The 20,787-nt window shown below is 48.0% G+C and overlaps 1 protein-coding gene across 8 annotated transcripts in view; it reads left to right on the top strand.

Annotated features, from left to right (window-relative positions):
• USH1C (USH1 protein network component harmonin) overlaps positions 1-20,787 on the top strand; it is a 193,797-nt gene that overhangs the window by 57,972 nt on the left and 115,038 nt on the right. For all 8 annotated transcript variants that reach the window (XM_063944096.1, XM_063944095.1, XM_063944097.1 and 5 more), the window contains exons 3-7: positions 2,158-2,301; positions 2,641-2,779; positions 18,641-18,749; positions 18,827-18,851; positions 20,682-20,739. In XM_063944096.1, the coding sequence (XP_063800166.1) occupies positions 2,158-2,301; positions 2,641-2,779; positions 18,641-18,749; positions 18,827-18,851; positions 20,682-20,739 (475 nt within the window). The remainder of the gene's footprint in view (positions 1-2,157; positions 2,302-2,640; positions 2,780-18,640; positions 18,750-18,826; positions 18,852-20,681; positions 20,740-20,787) is intronic.

The following is a 20,787-nucleotide window of genomic DNA, read 5'->3' as shown; positions in this document are numbered from 1 at the left end:
TTGTTCTGTCCACTAAGAATGAAACCAACACAGTGAAGCTCAATAGTATAAAAAAGTTATTTATAAATAAAAAAGTCACACTATTACAGACACTAATGGGCACTACACACTGCATAGGCAAATGCAGGGGGGGTTTCTGGTTGCCTGGAAACCCCCCTCTTCTTGGCAAGTGGGTCAAATTATGATAATTGCAATGGTATATAATACAATTACTAGAGCTGCCACCACATCATGCAGTTTAAGCTGATGCACATGTCCTGGGGTAGAAGCTTCTTTTGCTTCTGAGGCCTCAATCAGTGCACTAGACCAGAGTTTAGCTAGCAGGAAGAAGAGACAGGAGCCTTACCATGAGGTGGGAGAATGTGTGCTTAGAAAGTGCACTACTGGTTCTATTATGTTTGTGTATGTATTTATTTATTTTGGTATGTTTAACCTTCTCCTGACAACTTACGTTAAATATTATGTGTATTCCATGTTCCGCAGAGTGGGAGATAGTGGATTGCATTTGGAAACCCCTCTCTAGATATCCTGCGTTTGCCACTGCACTGCGCGATATTATTGAAAGATATGAACGATCTCGTTCATTAATGAATGAGATACCGTTCATATCGTTCTGTGTAGGCACCAGCGATGAACGATGCGCGGCCCCACGCTCGTTCATCACTGGTGCCCCGTCGCTTATGCATGCAAACCAATATGGACGATCTCGTCCATATTTGCCTGCACTGCTATGGAGCCGGGTGACAGGGGGAGTGAAGAAACTTCACTCCCCCCCCCCCCCCCCGCCACTGACTAGAACCCCCCCGCCACCGGGTCGGCCGTATCTGCCGTCGGGCAACTCGGCGGCGGATTACGCTGAGTGTAGGGCCCATATTAGTAAATCTAACAATTAAAACACACAATATAATATGGGCTTGCAAGCTTAAAGATAATTCATGTCACCGGTAGACAACTGATTGCTGGGTAAGATGGCAAAATATAAATGAATATTAGTTAGCATAATATTAGTGATAATTCAGGTAATAGTCACTTCCAAAAAATGAGTAACCCTTTCACTGGCGTCGCAGTGGGGTTTAGGTGAGGAAACTCCGCTAATTGTTATGCTCTCATAAGCACATGCACTAATTAGTTGGTAAGTATAACAGCATGCAGTCACAGAACTTTATATATAATTACCACTGTGTTGGTTCCTGTCAGTGGCGGCGAGAGAGGGGGGGGAGAGGGTACAAATTACCTGGGCCCAGGTCTGAAGGAGGGGCCCAGTGGGGGGCCCAGGCCCACGCCTCCTCTGATTAGGTCATGCCCCCTGAAAAGTACCAGGGCCCAGCCAGACACTCTACTGCCCGAGCTGGGGGACATGCCATGCTCCTGAGAGTGGGTGCTTCTCATGTGCTAGACACGCCCCCAAAGAGGTGTTACCATGCCCCCTGCATGCTGTGGTCACACCCCCTCCAGGGGGCCCAGAAAGTTGTTGTACCAGGGCCCAGGATTTCTCTTGGCAGCCCTGGTTCCTGTATAGCAATGATCGAGGTTCCTTATAAAGCTGTACACGTGGTAAAGATATCAATGCATCAATGTCCCGTTTGCAGAGATATGGCTGTATGCAAAGGTAATCCGCTCCCTGTGTTCTATAGCAGGAAAGATCAGCGTCCTTCCATAATATGGTTCTAGAAGTAGACAGAACATTGTCCTGTCATGTTATGTTCTGGTACAGCTGGAGAAATTCATGTTGCTATAATATTGTTCTAGAGCTGTCAAAATCTGTGTCCGATAATGTTGTTCTAAAGGTTGTGAGATCTGTATCCTTCCATAACGTTAGTGGGAATCTATGTTCTATAATGTTGTTCTAGAGATGATGATATGCCTTCTAATATTTTATTGTTTTAATGTTAATCCAAAGCTGGAGATATTGTATTCTAGAACTGGAGAGATCTATATTTTTCTATAAAGTATTTTCTGCAGCAATCCGTGTCCTACCATAATGTTGTTCTAGAACGGTAGAGCTCTCTATCCTTCTGTAATGTATTTCTAGAGCCAGAGAAATCTGTGTCGTTGATAATGTTGTTCTACAGACGGAAAAATCAGAGTTATTCTACAGTTGGTGGGATTGGTGTCATCCTGGAAAATTAATAGTTGTTTGTATTTGCTGTTTTAAAGGTCCATGAACCTCCCTGTCTTTGTGGGTGATCTGAAACTTGTTATCAGTGACCCGTCCCGACTGCCCCTTTTTGATGCTATTCGCCCCCTCATTCCTCTAAAGCATCAGGTGGAATATGATCAGCTCACCCCAAAACGCTCAAGGTAATGGGAATGTTGAAATGTGGGAGGTGTTTTGTATACAAGTGCATTGGGTGATCACCTATGTTTGAAGGGAGGGGGGGGGGGGTGTATTATAGACCTGGGCATTTACTATCTGGCTGGAATAATATCCACACCTGACAAAAGTCTGGATCTTATTATTATACTGTGACCTGGGACGTCATTATGTGACTGTACTGGATGTACTCAGGATTGTACTTAAGGCATTATGGATGTATCTAGGATTGTGGTCTCCTCCATGTGTTACTATCATGTCCCCTGTCTGCTATAGAGAGACACAGGTGGCTGACATACTGTATGTGTAATGTATGTAATCTACAGAAAGCTGAGGGAAGTGAAGTTGGATCGCTCCCATCCTGATGGGCTCGGACTCAGCGTCAGAGGTGGTCTGGAGTTTAACTGTGGTCTCTACATCTCCCACATTATGAAAGAAGGACAAGCGGACAGCGCCGGTCTCCAGGTGAGCTTGCTGACAGTGTTAGTGTCCATGATATGACCTGTAAATGTGCACAGTGGTGAGTAGCTGGAGATTACGCATTGATGGGGGCACAGCAATACTAACTGTCTGCTGAGATGGGTCGTGGTGGCCCTCCTGTTCCAGCTGTTGATGCTCTTGACTATATACGCACACACTTGGGTTTATGTAACTTTTTCTGTGGGGGGCTACAAAGTGTAGATCGGGCTCCTGTAGGCTCTGGAAGGGCTGTAGAAAGACAGCACACCCACAGCTGCCCCATGGGTTTACATACCCAAAACTAGATCTGATCAGGACATTCTCTGGCGTCCTGCTGCTGTGGTATCATAGATTCACCCAACAGTGTCCCATCTAAGGTGTGAGCTGAATAACTTTGTATCCCTATATACATAATCTATGTGTATCGGCCTTGAGCTGTCTGGAGATCCCCAGCCTGTTGTGCGAGAGGGCTTGTAATCAGCAGGGTGCCTCTTGCCTGTATATGGATCATGGTTTTACATCGTTATAGGCAACTCAGTCTTTGACGATCCAATTATGGTTGTGTGTGCATAATACACCTGAGATATTGAGGGACGTAAGAAAGGTTGATGGGCCGGTAGAACACTGTGAGGCTGGTGCAGTGGGCATTCTGACAGGTCGTATCAGGTCCAGCCGTGTCAAGGAAAGCCCAACCATGCCAGGCAAATGGTTAAGGAAGTGCTTGAAGGCTGGGAGGTTGGATGACAGTTTGGGAGTTGGAGGGCATTCCTGAGGTTGGGAGCTGTCCGGGAGAAATCCTGCAGGTGAGAGTGGGAAGTGGTGATCACGGAAGAGGGAGGTGGCAGCCATTAGCAGGAGGAATAGGAAGGGAGTATGAGGAATCGAGGCTCAGAACTTGGAAAGAGAGAGAAGTTTGAATTTGATTCTGAATGGTTAGGGAGCCTGTGGTAAAGGGGGTCAGCAGAGGTAGAGCGAGGGGAGAGGAACAAACCAGAGAGGAGCAGGTTACAGTAATCTAGAGAGAAGAGTTCAGTAGCCTCCAGGGTGAGAGGGTCTGATCCTGGAACTACTGCGGAGGTGGAAATGGCAGGTTTGGGAGGAGGACTGGATGTGGTGGAACACAGAAAAGCCAGAGTCCAGGAGGACACCCAGACACCAGGCCTGAAGAACAGAGGAGCGAGAGGGAAATGTTATCGACAGAGTAAGGGGGGAAGACGATGACTTTGGTTTGAAAATATTGAGTTTCAGGAAACATTGTGACATCTGAGGAGTAAATAGGACAGGGGGAGAGCAAAGAAGGAGAGAGGTCAGGGGAAGACAGGTAAATTTGAATAGTGTGTACACCATGTAGGTGGAGGCCAAATACCATGGGGTATATGCAATTGCGGTCGAATTCCCGAAAATGTCGAAAAACTGGACATTTTCGCCCCAAAAAAAAATTTAACAATGCAATTCAGTACTTTTCGACAAAAAAACGGACTTTCCAAATTCGACTTTTTGAAATTCGACATTTGTCAAATTCGACATTTCTGCAATGGTACAAATGCGGCAATTCGACAAAAGTATATTCAATTGAAGTTTGTAAATTCGACAACAGTGCTTTTAGACAGTAAATTCGTCATTTTCAATCCGCCACACTTTGCTGGCGGAATCTAATAAAAAATTTTAAAAACATGTTTTTTTTTTTGTGTTTTTTATATTGGTAATAGCATATCTATATTGGAAGGGATTAGGTACTTGGTTTGTCTATTTTGGAGGCACAAGTATTATTTATACATTTTTAAAAATATTATTATTATTATTATTATTATTATTATTATTATTTCTCTGACGTCCTAGTGGATGCTGGGACTCCGTAAGGACCATGGGGAATAGCGGCTCCGCAGGAGACAGGGCACAAGAATAAAAGCTTTAGGATCAGGTGGTGTGCACTGGCTCCTCCCCCTATGACCCTCCTCCAAGCCTCAGTTAGATTTTTGTGCCCGAACGAGAAGGGTGCAGGCTAGGTGGCTCTCCTGAGCTGCTTAGAATAAAAGTGTATTTTAGGTTTTTTATTTTCAGTGAGTCCTGCTGGCAACAGGCTCACTGCATTGTGGGACTAAAGGGAGAAGAAACGGACTCACCTGCGTGCAGAGTGGATTGGGTTTCTTAGGCTACTGGACATTAGCTCCAGAGGGACGATCACAGGTTCAGCCTGGATGGGTCCCGGAGCCGCGCCGCCGGCCCCCTTACAGAGCCAGAAGAGCGAAGAGGTCCGGTGAAATCGGCGGCAGAAGACGATCCTGTCTTCAAACTAAGGTAGCGCACAGCACCGCAGCTGTGCGCCATTGCTCTCAGCACACTTCACACTCCGGTCACTGAGGGTGCAGGGCGCTGGGGGGGAGCGCCCTGAGACGCAATATAACAGATAATACCTTAGGTTGGCAAAAGAATACATCACATATAGCTCTTGGGCTATATGGATGTATTTTAACCCCTGCCATTTTTACAGAAAAGAGCGGGAGATAAGGACGTCGTGAAGGGGCGGAGCCTATCTCCTCAGCACACAAGCGCCATTTTCCCTCACAGCTCCGCTGGAAGGACGGCTCCCTGACTCTCCCCTGCAGACTTGCTACAGAATCGGGGTAAAAAAGAGAAGGGGGGGCACTATTGGCAGCTAAAAATTATATAAACAGCAGCTATAAGGGAATAACACTTATATAAGGTTATCCCTGTATATATATATATAGCGCTTGGTGTGTGCTGGCAGACTCTCCCTCTGTCTCTCCAAAGGGCTTGTGGGGTCCTGTCCTCTATCAGAGCATTCCCGGTGTGTGTGCTGTGTGTCGGTACGTGTGTGTCGACATGTATGAGGAGGAAAATGATGTGGAGGCGGAGCAATTGCCTGGGTTAGTGATGTCACCCCCTAGGGTGTCGACACCTGACTGGATGATCGTATTTAAAGAATTAAGTGATAATGTCAGCACTTTGCAAAGAACGGTTGATGACATGAGACAGCCGGCAAATTAATTAGTGCCTGTCCAGGCGTCTCAGACACCGTCAGGGGCCCTAAAACGCCCGTTACCTCAGTGGGTCGACACAGACCCAGACACAGATACTGAGTCTAGTGTCGACGGTGAGGAGACAAACGTAATGTCCAGTAGGGCCACACGTTACATGATCACGGCAATGAAGGAGGCATTGAACATTTCTGACACTACAAGTACCACAAAGAAGGGTATTATGTGGGGTGTGAAAAAACTACCAATAGTTTTCCCTGAGTCAGATGAATTAAATGAGGTGTGTGATAAAGCGTGGGTTTCCCCCGACAAAAAACTGCTAATTTCTAAAAAATTATTGGCACTATATCCTTTCCCGTCAGAGGTTAGGACGCGTTGGGAAACACCCCCTAGGGTAGATAAGGCGCTCACACGTTTATCTAAACAAGTAGCGTTACCGTCTCCTGATACGGCCACCCTCAAGGAACCAGCAGATAGAAGGCTGGAAAATATTCTTAAAAGTATATACACACATACTGGTGTTATACTGCGACCAGCAATCGCTTCAGCCTGGATGTGCAGTGCTGGAGTCGCGTGGTCGGATTCCCTGACTGAAAATATTGATACCCTGGATAGGGACAATATACTGTTAACTATAGAGCATTTGAAGGATGCATTACTATATATGCGTGATGCACAGAGGGATATCTGCACCCTGGCATCAAGAGTAAGTGCTATGTCCATTTCTGCCAGAAGAGCGTTATGGACGCGACAGTGGTCAGGCGATGCGGATTCCAAACGACATATGGAAGTATTGCCGTATAAAGGCGAGGAGTTATTTGGGGCTGGTCTATCGGACCTGGTGGCCACGGCAACGGCTGGAAAATCCACCTTTTTACCCCAGGTCACTTCACATCAGCAGAAAAAGACACCGTCTTTTCAAACTCAGTCCTTTCGTTCCCATAAGTACAAGCGAGCTAAAGGCCATTCCTTCCTGCCCCGGGGCAGAGGAAGGGGAAAAAGACTGCACCATGCAGCCGCTTCCCAGGAGCAGAAGCCCTCCCCTGCTTCTGCCAAGTCTTCAGCATGACGCTGGGGCTTTACAAGCAGACTCAGACATGGTGGGGGCCCGTCTCAAGAATTTCAACGCGCAGTGGGCTCACTCGCAAGTGGACCCCTGGATTCTACAGGTAGTATCGCAGGGGTACAAACTGGAATTCGAGGCGTTTCCCCCTCGCCGGTTCCTGAAGTCTGCTCTACCAAAGTCTCCCTCCGACAGGGAGGCAGTTTTGGAAGCCATTCACAAGCTGTATTCCCAGCAGGTGATAATCAAGGTACCCCTCCTACAACAGGGAAAGGGGTATTATTCCACGCTGTTTGTGGTACCGAAGCCGGACGGCTCGGGGAGACCAATTTTAAATCTGAAATCCTTGAACACTTACATAAAGAGGTTCAAATTCAAGATGGAATCACTCAGAGCGGTGATAGCAAACCTGGAAGAAGGGGACTATATGGTGTCTCTGGACATCAAGGATGCTTATCTCCACGTCCCAATCTACCCGTCTCACCAAGGGTACCTCAGGTTTGTAGTACAAAACTGTCATTATCAGTTTCAGACGCTGCCGTTTGGGTTGTCCACGGCACCTCGGGTCTTTACCAAGGTAAATGATGATTCTTCTTCGAAGAAAAGGCATCTTAATTATCCCTTACTTGGACGATCTCCTGATAAGGGCAAGGTCCAGGGAACAGTTAGAAGTCGGAGTAGCACTATCTCAGGTAGTGTTACGTCAGCACGGGTAGATCCTAAATATTCCAAAATCGCAGCTGATTCCTACGACACGTCTACTGTTCCTAGGAATGATTCTGGACACAGTCCAGAAAAAGGTGTTTCTCCCGGAGGAGAAGGCCAGGGAGTTATCCGAGCTAGTCAGGAACCTCCTAAAACCAGGCCAGGTGTCAGTGCATCAGTGCACGAGGGTCCTGGGAAAAATGGTGGCTTCTTACGAAGCGATTCCATTCGGAAGATTCCATGCAAGAACTTTTCAGTGGGATCTACTGGACAAATGGTCCGGATCGCATCTTCAGATGCATCAGCGGATAACCCTGTCGCCAAGGACAAGGGTGTCTCTTCTGTGGTGGCTGCAGAGTGCTCATCTACTAGAGGGCCGCAGATTTGGCATTCAGGATTGGATCCTGGTGACCACGGATGCAAGCCTGAGAGGCTGGGGAGCAGTCACACAGGGAAGAAATTTCCAGGGCTTGTGGTCAAGCATGGAAGCATCTCTTCATATAAACATTCTGGAACTAAGGGCCATTTACAATGCCCTAAGTCAAGCGAAACCCCTGCTTCAGGGTCAGGCGGTATTGATCCAATCGGACAACATCACGTCAGTCGCCCACGTAAACAGACAGGGCGGCACGAGAAGCAGGAGGGCAATGGCAGAAGCTGTAAGGATTCTTCGCTGGGCGGAAAATCATGTGATAGCACTGTCAGCAGTGTTCATTCCGGGAGTGGACAACTGGGAAGCAGACTTCCTCAGCAGACACGACCTCCACCCGGGAGAGTGGGGACTTCACCCAGAAGTCTTCCACCTGATAGTAAACCGTTGGGAAGAACCAAAGGTGGACATGATGGCGTCCCGTCTAAACAAAAAACTAGACAGATATTGCGCCAGGTCAAGGGACCCTCAGGCAATAGCGGTGGACGCCCTGGTAACGCCGTGGGTGTACCAGTCAGTGTATGTGTTCCCTCCTCTGCCTCTCATACCAAAGGTACTGAGAATCATAAGAAGGAGAGGAGTAAGAACTATACTCGTGGCTCCGGATGGGCCAAGAAGGACTTGGTACCCGGAACTTCAAGAGATGCTCACGGACGAACCGTGGCCTCTACCTCTGAGAAAGGACCTGCTCCAGCAGGGGCCTTGTCTGTTCCAAGACTTACCGCGGCTGCGTTTGACGGCATGGCGGTTGAACGCCGGATCCTGAGGGAAAAAGGCATTCCAGATGAAGTCATCCCTACCCTGGTCAAGGCCAGGAAGGACGTAACCGCAAAACATTATCACCGCATTTGGCGAAAATATGTTGCGTGGTGTGAGGCCAAGAAGGCCCCTACAGAGGAATTCCAACTGGGTCGTTTCCTCCATTTCCTGCAAACAGGACTATCTATGGGCCTAAAATTAGGGTCCATTAAGGTTCAAATTTCGGCCCTGTCGATTTTCTTCCAGAAAGAACTGGCTTCAATGCCTGAAGTTCAGACATTTGTAAAAGGGGTACTGCATATACAGCCTCCTTTTGTGCCTCCAGTGGCACCTTGGGATCTCAATGTTGTGTTGAGTTTTCTAAAGTCACATTGGTTTGAACCACTCACCACTGTGGACTTCAAATATCTCACATGGAAGGTGACGATGCTGTTAGCCCTGGCTTCAGCCAGGCGTGTGTCAGAATTGGCGGCTTTATCATATAAAAGTCCTTCCTTAATTTTTCATTCTGACAGGGCAGAATTGAGGACTCGTCCTCAATTTCTACCTAAAGGTGGTTTCTGCATTTCACATGAACCAACCTATTGTGGTACCTGCGGCTACTAGGGACTTGGAGGACTCCAAGTTGCTTGACGTTGTCAGGGCCCTGAAAATATATGTTTCCAGGACGGCTGGAGTCAGAAAATCTGACTCGCTGTTTATCCTGTATGCACCCAACAAGCTGGGTGCTCCTGCTTCTAAGCAGACGATTGCTCGTTGGATTTGTAGTACAATTCAGCTTGCACATTCTGTGGCAGGCCTGCCACAGCCAAAATCGGTAAAAGCCCATTCCACAAGGAAAGTGGGCTCCTCTTGGGCGGCTGCCCGAGGGGTCTCGGCTTTACAACTTTGCCGAGCAGCTACTTGGTCAGGGGCAAACACGTTTGCAAAATTCTACAAATTTGATACCCTGGCTGAGGAGGACCTGGAGTTCTCTCATTCGGTGCTGCAGAGTCATCCGCACTCTCCCGCCCGTTTGGGAGCTTTGGTATAATCCCCATGGTCCTTACGGAGTCCCAGCATCCACTAGGACGTCAGAGAAAATAAGATTTTACTTACCGATAAATCTATTTCTCGTAGTCCGTAGTGGATGCTGGGCGCCCATCCCAAGTGCGGATTGTCTGCAATACTTGTATATAGTTATTGTTACAAAAATTCGGGTTATTATTGTTGTGAGCCATCTTTTCAGAGGCTCCTTTTCGTTTTATCATACTGTTAACTGGGTTCAGATCACAAGTTGTACGGTGTGATTGGTGTGGCTGGTATGAGTCTTACCCGGGATTCAATATCCTTCCTTATTATGTACGCTCGTCCGGGCACAGTATCCTAACTGAGGCTTGGAGGAGGGTCATAGGGGGAGGAGCCAGTGCACACCACCTGATCCTAAAGCTTTTATTCTTGTGCCCTGTCTCCTGCGGAGCCGCTATTCCCCATGGTCCTTACGGAGTCCCAGCATCCACTACGGACTACGAGAAATAGATTTATCGGTAAGTAAAATCTTATTTTTTTTTTTAAATGGAATGTTAAAAATCAGAAAAAAAATTGCGTGGGGTCCCCCCTCCTAAGCATAACCAGCCTCGGGCTCTTCGAGCCGGTCCTGGTTCTAAAAATCTGGGGGGAAAACGGACAGGGGATCCCCCGTATTTTTAAAACCAGCTCCGGGCTCTGCGCCTGGTGCTGGTGCAAAAAATACAGGGGACAAAAAGTGTAGGGGTCCCCCGTATTTTTTACACCAGCATCGGGCTCCACTAGCTGGACAGATAATGCCACAGCCGGGGGTCACTTACATACAGCGCCCTGCGGCCGTGGCATTAAATACCCAACTAGTCACCCCTGGCCGGGGTACCCTGGGGGAGTGGGGACCCCTTCAATCAAGGGCCCCCCCCCCAACCACCCAAGGGCCAGGGGTGAAGCCCGAGGCTGTCCCCCCCCCCCCCCATCCAAGGGCTGCGGATGGGGGGCTGATAGCCTTGAGAAAATTGAAAGAATATTGTCTTTTTCCAGTAGTACTACAAGTCCCAGCATGCGGGAGAAAAACGGGCCCGCTGGTACCTGTAGTTCTACTGGAAAAAAAATACCCAAATAAAAACAGGACACGCACACCGTGAGAGTAAAACTTTATTTCACACATGTCGACACACACATACTTACCTATGTTCACACGCCGACCTCTGTCCACTTGTCCAAGTAGAATCCACGGTGTACCTGTGAATAAAATTATACTCGCCTCAATCCAGTGTCCGGATCTTTTAAAATAATCCTCGTACTTGGCAAAACAACAAAACGAACACCCGGACCAAACGGACTGAAAGGGGTCCCATGTTTACACATGGGACCCCTTTCCCCGAATGCAGAGACCCCCCCGTGACTGCTGTCACAGAAAGGTCCCTTCAGCCAATCAGCGAGCGCAACGTCCTGGCACTCTGCTGATTGGCTATGCGCGTCTGAGCTGTCAGACAGCGCATCGCAAAGCCTCTCCATTATATTCAATGGTGGGAACTTTGCGGTCAGCGGTGAGGTCACCGACCGCGGGTAACCCCACTGCTGACCGCAAAGTTCCCACCATTGAAACTAATGGAGGGAGCTGTGCGATGCGCTGTCTGCCAGCAGACGCGCATACAGCCAATCAGGAGAGTGCCACGACGTAGCGCTTCCTGATTGGCTTAAGAGACCTTTCTGTGACAGCAGTCACGGGGGGGGGTCTCTGCATTCGGGGAAAGGGGTCCCATGTGTAAACATGGGACCCCTTTCAGTCCGTTTGGTCCGGGTGTTCGTTTTGTTGTTTTGCCAAGTACGAGGATTATTTTAAAAGATCCGGACACTGGATTGAGGTGAGTATAATTTTATTCACAGGTACACCGTGGATTCTACTTGGACAAGTGGACAGAGGTCGGCGTGTGAACATAGGTAAGTATGTGTGTGTCGACATGTGTGAAATAAAGTTTTACTCTCACGGTGTGCGTGTCCTGTTTTTATTTGGGTATTTTTTTCCCAGTAGAACTACAGGTACCAGCGGGCCCTTTTTTCTCCCGCAAGCTGGTACTTGTGGTTCTCCAAGTACCAGCTTGCGGGGGATGGTTGCTGGGACTTGTAGTACTACTGGAAAAAACAATATTCTTTCAATTTTCTCAAGGCTATCAGCCCCCCATCCGCAGCCCTTGGATGGGGGGGGGGGGGGGGACACAGCCTTGGGCTCCACCCCTGGCCCTCGGGTGGCTGGGTGGGGACCCCTTGATTGAAGGGGTCCCCACTCCCCCAGGGTACCCCGGCCAGGGGTGACTAGTTGGATATTTAATGCCACGGCCGCAGGGCGCTGTATAAAAGTGACCCCCGGCTGTGGCATTATCTGGTGTAAAAAATACGGGGGACCCCTACTCTTTTTGTCCCCTGTATTTTTTGCACCAGCACCAGGCGCAGAGCCCGGTGCTGGTTTTAAAAATACGTGGGATCCCCTGTCAGTTTTTCCCCCGGATTTTTAGAACCAGGACCGGCTCGAAGAGCCCGAGGCTGGTTATGCTTTGGAGGGGGGACCCCACGCAATTTTTTTCCGGTTTTTCCCGTTTTTTTAAAATCGGATCAAAATCCGTCAAATCGGCCGTTTTTTGACAGCGGGACTGTCGAATCCGTTTTTTATTGAATATGTTGAATTCCGGCACCCACTTGCCGGAATTCGACGGTCGAATTGTGTCGAATTAAAAAACGGGCGAAAAATTGCCGCGATTCGCCGGTAATTGCAATATACCCCCATGTATTTACTCCTCAGATGTCACAATGTTTCAGGAAACATTGTGACATCTGAGGAGTAAATAGGACAGGGGGAGAGCAAAGAAGGAGAGGGGTCAGGGGAAGACAGGTAAATTTGAATAGTGTGTACACCATGTAGGTGGAGGCCAAAGGAACTGATTAGCCCACTTAGAGTGGATGACTGTTATCTTAGTATGAATAAGTGTTGTCTGTAAAGCGCAGCATAAAATGTTAACACTGTATAAACAGCTGACAATAATAACTGGACCTTACTGTAGCCATACCTCCCAACATGACCCTCTCCAGGAGGGACACAATGCTCTGTTTCTGGACTTACCTCTTAAGGTGCATACACACGGAGAGATTTTGGCTATGAGAGATTTTGACTAACTTTTCCCTTGAACTGGCAGTAGGAGATTTTGACTAACTTTACCAGAGATTTTGTCTAACTATGCAAGAGATTTTGGCTATGGGAGATTTTGACTATCTCATTTAAATAAGGGGATGAGTGTCATATATAGGATGAATTTACAGGGTGGCTGGTATTTAAATAGCTGAAAGTTAAAAAAAAAATTTGCGTGGGGTCCCCCCTCCTATGTAAAACCAGCCTCGGGCTCTTTGAGCCAGTCCTGGTTGTTAAAATACAGAGGAAAAAATGAGTAGGGTTCCCCCATATTTAGACAACCAGCACCGGGCTCTGCGTCCGGTCCTGGTTTAAAAAATACGGGGGACAAAAGACATAGGGGTCCCCCGTATTTTCCAAACCAGCACCGGGCTCCACTAGCCAGGGAGATAATGCCACAGCCGGGGGACACTTTTATATTGGTCCCTGCGGCCGTGCCATTACCCCCCCAACTAGTCACCCCTGGCCGGGGTACACTGGAGGAGTGAGGATCCCTTAAATCAAGGGGTCCCCCCCTCCAGCCACCCAAGGGCCAGGGGTGAAGCCCGAGGCTGTCCCCCCCATCCGTGGCCCGGTGGATGGGAGGCTGATAGCCTTTCAATAGTAATATTGTTCTTTACAGGAGGCCTACAGGTCCCAGCAAGCCTGCCCCAGCATGTTGGCACTTGGAGAACCACAAGTGCCAGCATGCCCGGACATAAAGGGCCCGCTGGCACCTGTAGTCCACCTGTAAAGAAAATATTAAAAAAAAAACACAACACATTCTTTTAAAAATCTTTTATTAAACTGGGTCTTCACCTGGGGGCGGCGGCCTTTAAGCTCTTTTGCATGGCCGCCGCCTTCCCAGGGCTTCCGGCGTCTTCACCTGGGGGGGGCGCCACCTCCCCAGGGCTTCTGGGGTCTTGCTCCGGCGTCTTCACCTGGTGGGCGGCGGCTGCTAAGCTCTTTTGCATAGCCGCCGCCCATCCAGGACTTCCACGACGTCTTCACCTGGGAGGCGGCGGCCTTTAAGCTCTTTTGCATGGCCGCCGCCTTCCCAGGACTTCCAGCATCTTCACCTGGTGGGCGGCGGCTGCTAAGCTCTTTTGCATAGCCGCCGCCCATCCAGGACTTCCACGGCGTCTTCAGGAGCTCTTCTCCGCTCCTCCTCCGCCGTCGGACTGACAGCCGCTGCCTCGCGCTGACTTATATAAGTCAGCGGGAGGGGGCGGGGCGATGACGCGGCGAGCCGTGATTGGCTCGCGGCGGCCATCTTGAATTTCAAAAATGACGCTGAGGCGCCATTTTTGAAACTGGTACCGCTCCGCTGCCAAACTCTGCAATAGAAAGGTAAATTTCCCCCGCCCGCACCGCTGCCGCAACCCGCTGCCGCCCGCACCGCCGCCGCCCACACCGCCCACACCGCAACCCGCCGCCGCCCGCACCGCCGCCGCACCCCGCCGTCGCCCACACCGCAACCGCAACCCGCCGCCGCCCGCACCGCCGCCACAACCCGCCGCCGCCCGCACCACCGCCGCCTGCACATCGCTATCGCTGGGAAAAATCGCTGGCCTCTTAAAGTGTTAGCGATTTTGCCTAACTTTACCAGCGACATAGCCAAAATTGACTTGCCGGCACTGACTATTTTTCCCAGCGATAGCGACTTAGCGGGGACGCGCATCGCTATCGCTGGCTGTGTACACACGGAGCGATCTGCACTAACTTTCTGAGCGATTTTGACTATATAGTCAAAATCGCTCAGTTATATCGCTCCGTGTGTATGCACCTTTACTGTATAATTGCCGGCACCTGTGTTGAACAGGTTAATGGATAAGAAAGGTGTTTCAGCACAGGTGATGGCAATCATAAATTAAGAGAAAGGTCCAGGAGCAGAGCATTCTGTCCCTCTTGGAGAGGGACATGTTGGGAGGTATGCTGTAGCTACTGAATCATAGCATGTGTCTGTAAGGGGTGGTCTTCAGAAACGCAAGTTCATAATGCTGCTTCATGGGAATAGCCTGGGCGCCACCTGCTGGAGAATGCTTATAGTGCAGCAGTGACACGAACACACACACCTGTGTGTACCCCATTCTTCCAGCACAGCAGGACTAAATCAGCAAAGTGTCTATTAGACCTGAAGCTCCAGGACTTGCTTACAATGTAGGTCCACTAAAAGTTTACAATTTTTATTAATAAAAATAAATAAATAAATAATAAAAAAAAATAAAAAATATATATATATATATATATATATATATATATAATTTTTTTTTTTTTTCCAAACACAATTAACTTATTACAGTGGAGTGTAATTCAGTTTATCAATCAATTGCAGTTTTGTACATGCAAAGTGTTCAGGATCCTGGGGTCCTTAGCCCACCACTGATGGTGGTGGTGGGGTGGGGTATACAGACAACTCCAGTTTTAAACAGCGCTGATTCTATAAGCTGCTGATCGGTTTGTATCGAAGATTGACGAGATCCATTGATTGACCTGAGTTCATAGACCAAGCAAACAATGTGCAGCAAAGTGGTTGGAAGCCTGTGAATCCTTGACACTAGAGCTCTCAATTCAGTCTTCCCTCTGACTCTCTTATTCCAGCTCTGTGATGAAATGGAACCTTCAGCAGTTTGCAGGCTGTATAAAACATTCTGGGGTATATGTAACAGACTGCACGATGCGTCAGCAAGTTCCTGGCGAGTCTGACCACAATGTTTTAAAAGGCAATGACCATCATTTAAAACTCAAAACTAGGTAGGTTTTGACTTATTAATAACTGACCCTTTAAAATATTGGGCAGGCTGTTACATATATACCCCTCTGTCAGCTGACAAGGTTCATTTCTCTCAGTATTTTTTTGTTTGTTCTGTAAATATTATTTCCTTCCCGATTCTCCGTTTTGGACGTCCAATTATCGCTGTCCACCAAGTGGCCATTATTTTGTATTAGTAGTGATATTGGGGCAATCCTATCCGGGGAGCACCCAGAACCGTTTTCCCAGACTCAGAGTAAGTTACCAGTACTTACCAGTCATCTGATAGTGCTTCTACGGTAAGTGCATCTAGTTGCCCCACAAGGAGAAGGCAGATCATTCATCTCCAAAGTTCTCAGGCTGAAATTCCACCCCGAGCTTTACTCTTATACATGAAAAGACAGGAAAATGTAATATAATAATTTCTTATTGTATTGTCGGATTTTTTCCAATTCTCCTGGTAATTAACGTGTCGGGGCTCTCCGTCTTTGTGTATGGAGAGCGAAGTCTCTGAATTCACTTGTGAACTGTTCTTCTGCTAATCACAGGAGCGTAATCCAGCACCCACTCTGGATAAAGACCTTGCAGCCCCTTCCCATCTGTCCCACCGTGACAAATAAAAGTGAGATGCTATCAGTTCTTATTATAACTCTGCTGATAAATCTCCAGTCCTCCTCGTTTTATGGAACTATTTTGGCTCTTTGTGTCTCCGCAGACAGTTCAGTGTCAGTTTTCTGTGCACTTCGTCTGCTGCTTGTTCTGCGGGGAGAGGAGTGTTTTACCCCTGGTGTCTGGGGACCACTTTATGTTTATCTGTCATTGTCTCTTGCACAAAACCCATCCATACTCTTTTATCTATGCAGGATTTGTTATATACAGAATGTTACCGCAAGAGGTGCATTATATAATAATCCCACACGTGGGTGACATATGGGCATAGTGTGCCTATATACTGTTTATATGAGATATAGACTTTCTGTATTTTGAAGCTTAAAGATGAAGAAGATTATTATGGAGACTTGGGAGGAGATGATATGGATGGCTGATGTATACAGAGTAGGAACAACCTATCAGTAATGTATAGGAGAGGTGCATGAAAGCCGACGGTGGAGATTTAATTTGTTATTTATACTTTAGAGTCCAGGCTACAGATGGGGAACAAAGTTTGTAGGTTGCAGACTGGTGTTTATAGCCATATAGGGCTGACAGGTTTCCGCAAATCAGTGCAGAGAACATATAGACCGGATCGTATGACGTGATTCCGCTGTGGAAGTGTGAGGATATGGAGGTATACAGTAAGGCTGTACATATATCAGAGTGGGGACCATATAGGGGCTGCTTCTAAGTTGGCCGATGATGTGGCCTACGGCGCAGTCTGCCGATGGAGGCAAACTGCGCATGCTCATTGGCCGCTGCACGTGCACACACGTTGCGGTTGCATCCTTGATGGATGCGACCGCAATGCGATTGAAAGCGGCGGGTGTTCGTGGGGCAGCGATACAGCGTTGGGAGGGGACAGGGTGGGCGGGGACCGTTATCGGGGCATCTGCGCTCCGATTAAAAAAATGGCGGGCGACCGCCTGACAGCGCTATCGGGGGTCAACCTTGGTTCCGATGCATCTGCAATCTAATTGCAGAAGCATCGGGAGGCGGCATCACACATGCTATGCTGGGTGGCCTTACCCTGTGCTGGGCAGCCCCCAGCATGTGAAGAGATGGACGGAGATCTGGTTGCGTATGCAGCGATCTACATTTATCTCTGAATGAGCTCCATAGAGCGGACTATAGGATGAGATTCCAATATGGAATTGTAACATAGTGATGATACTATGGAGATATAGGGCCGGCACTGTCTTGTATATCAGGGTAGAGACCATACAGACCGGACTGTAGGATATGATTCCATTATGGAAGTGTGAGGTAGTGATGATATGGATATATAGGGCTGACGGGATCCCATATATCAGAGCGGAGACCATATAGAACAGACTATAGGATGTGATTCCATTATGGAAGTGTGAGGAGGTGATGATTAGGAACCCGGGGTGGAGAGTATCCTGTTATATAAGCTGTACAGATCTTTCTTATAAAAGCTGACGAATTTATGAATAGAAATGAGGAAGTATAAGAATCCTAGGTGTTTTCCTATTGGTTAATGTGACAGCCTGGTTGCCGGCTGCATGTAGTGGTTGGAACGTCTGCTACTCTAGTAAGGGTGGCCTATAGGGAGATAGGAAAGGGTTGGTCCTATTGGGGTATGTAAGCAGAGGCTGGTCAGGTGGACAGTCTCTTTTTTGCTTCACTTTGGATCCCGCCCGCCCAACACTTTGTTTGTCACGGCTTGTAATTCTTCCTTTCATTCAGGTGAGGCGCAGCTTGGCGGGAGAGCGCTGCAGTCTCAGTGGCCTACTGTGGTGCAAGATGTCATCGTGGGGCACCTACCCTCTGATTACTTGTCCAGTTTGTCCTACTCAGTGCGGGGGACCTGGACGCCCTTTGTGCGGTAGGCGTTTCAGTCTTGGTCAGGAGGTGTGGTGAGTCCTCGCGGTGCTAGTGCCTCATTGCAGGGGGGTCTTGACAGTCGTCCCTTAGGGCCCGATCAAATAGTCAAGGCTAGAACTGAGATTGCAGCGTCTCTTGGCCACCTTTTACCTAGAAGGTCAATCACATTTGGAATAAATAGCTGTGACCTTTAAGCCAAGCCGTTTATGCGTCAGTGTCAATTATTTGCGTCTGTGTCGTTTATTTTAGTGATAAGTTAAACATTATGGTCAAAAGGGTAATGATATCAGGTTGGTTATGTTAAGTACCTACTTCTTTGATAAAATTAAGGTTAACGGTCATGAGACGTTAATGGTGTTTAGGAATATACCTATGGAGCTCTTATAGAAACTAGACTTCATTTGCAGCAGATAAATGTCTCTTCTACGCATGCTCCCTCCAGTTATATGTTATCGGATGATGTGATTGCTATTATTAGCTTTTCCTGTTTAGATTGGAGACGAGGTGGTTCGGATAAACGGATACTCCATCAGTTCGTGCACTCACGAGGAAGTCATCAATCTCATTCGCACAAAGAAGATCGTGTCCATTAAAGTCAGGCGTAAGTTGTCTGGCACAGCTACAACGCTGGTTCTGTGCGCTTTCTGTGAGACTGACGCTTGTCTCTTCTTTCTACAGATGTCGGGATGATTCCTGCGAAAAGGTGACGCCCATTTTATACCTGCAATGAAAAAGTAGTCGCTGATCCAATCAAAATGTCCATTGATCGTACTGTACAATGTACTCCAACCCCTTACTCCTCTCTGTATGCTGTACACTATCACCTTACCCTTCTCTATATACTGTACACTCTGGGGTCTGTTCACTAAGCTTTGGTGAGAGATAAAGTACCAGCCAATCATCTCCCCCAACTGTCATGTTACAGGCTGTGTTTAAAACATTACAGGAGCTGATTGGCTGGTGCTTTATATCTCTCCAAGGCTTAGCAAATATACCCCTATGTGCTTACCCCCTTTATATACAGTAGTGTGTACACTACCCTTCCCTCACCCTCCTCTTTATACTGTTATATACTTTACACTACCCCCTTACCACACTCTCTAACAGCAGTAAAACTTAAAAGAAGAAAACCCCCCACAACCTTAATGAAATGTATTTATTATTACCAGTTATTTATATAGCGCACACATATTCCGCAGCGCTTTACAGAGAATATCTGGCCATTCACACCAGTACCTGCCCCAGTGGAGCTTACACTCTATGGGGGTCATTCCGAGTTGATCGCACGTAGCAACTTTTTGCTGCTCGTGTGATCAACTAGACGCCGCCTATGGGGGAGTGTATTTTAGCATAGCAGGGCTGCGATCGCTTGTGCAGCCCTGCTATGCCCAAAAAGTTTTGTGCAGAACAAGACCAGGGTAAGAGTTACTTACCCTGTGCGACGGATCCAGTGAAGAAAGGTCCCGGAATTGACGTCAGACAACCGCCCTCCAAACGCCTGGACACACCTGCATTCGGATCTCCACGCCCGGAAAACGGTGACTATCCGCCCCGGAATGCCTCCCCGCTGTCGATCTTCTTGCGATCGCGCTAGCGATCACTTTCTTCTCTCTTCTGGTCGTTGGCAACGACGTGCGCATTGCGGGTGCCGCGCATGCGCAGTTCTGACCCGTTCCCACCGCAGCGACGAACCGCTGCGTGCGAATGGTTCGGAATGACCCCCCATGTGCATTGCAGGTGGAGCAGATCTAACATGTGCAAAGAGAGTTAGATTTGGGTGGGTTATTTTGTTTCTGTGCAGGGTGAATACTGGCTGCTTTATTTTTAAACGCAATTTAGATTTCAGTTTGAACACACCCCACCCAAATCTAACTCTCTCTGCACATGTTATATCTGCCCCCCCCTGCAGTGCACATGGATTTGCCCAACTGCTAACAAATTTGCTGCTGCGATCATCTCTGAATTAGGCCCTATATTCCCTACCACATGCACACACTAGGGTTACATTTTGTTAGGAGCCACCTAACCTACCAGTATATTTTTGGATTGTGGGAGGAAAACGGAGTACCCGGAGGAAACCCACGCAAGTACGGGGAGAACATACAAACTCCACACAGTTAGGGCCATGGTGGGAACTGAACCCACAACCTCAGTGCTGTGAGGCAGTAATGCTAACCATTACACCATCTGTACTGCCCACATAGATGATGCACTGTCAGGGACTCACACAGCTGTATGTGAGCGACCAGGGCAGCACATCACTTACTCCTGTGTGTATATGACGAATCATCCATGAATTAACAAGTAAGGGAATTCTATTTAGAGGCATAGTATATGTAGAAGACACAACATAAACATTTTTTGATACAGGTGCCATCATCATTATAACAATGTTCACTTTGAAATTTTATTTTTTTTATTGTAAAGATTGAAGTAATCGCTATTATTTGCACACCTGAGTTATATTGGGTGTTGGCTGCAGTCTGTGTAATGTGTGTGAGGTTACCTAGGGTAACATCTCCTCTGTTCCCAGCTCGGCAGAGGAACCCCTAAAGTGGCAGTACGCGGACCAGTATGTTGCTGAGACGGAGGTAAGTGTGTGCGTGCTGATGGTTTTTCTGTATATGTTGTACACAGGG

This window comes from Pseudophryne corroboree, chromosome 11 (genome assembly GCF_028390025.1).
Source record: "Pseudophryne corroboree isolate aPseCor3 chromosome 11, aPseCor3.hap2, whole genome shotgun sequence".
Classification (NCBI taxonomy): Eukaryota; Metazoa; Chordata; class Amphibia; order Anura; family Myobatrachidae; genus Pseudophryne; species Pseudophryne corroboree.
The sequence above is the reverse complement of the archived record's forward strand: the minus strand, read 5'-3'. Positions and strand labels throughout refer to the sequence as shown.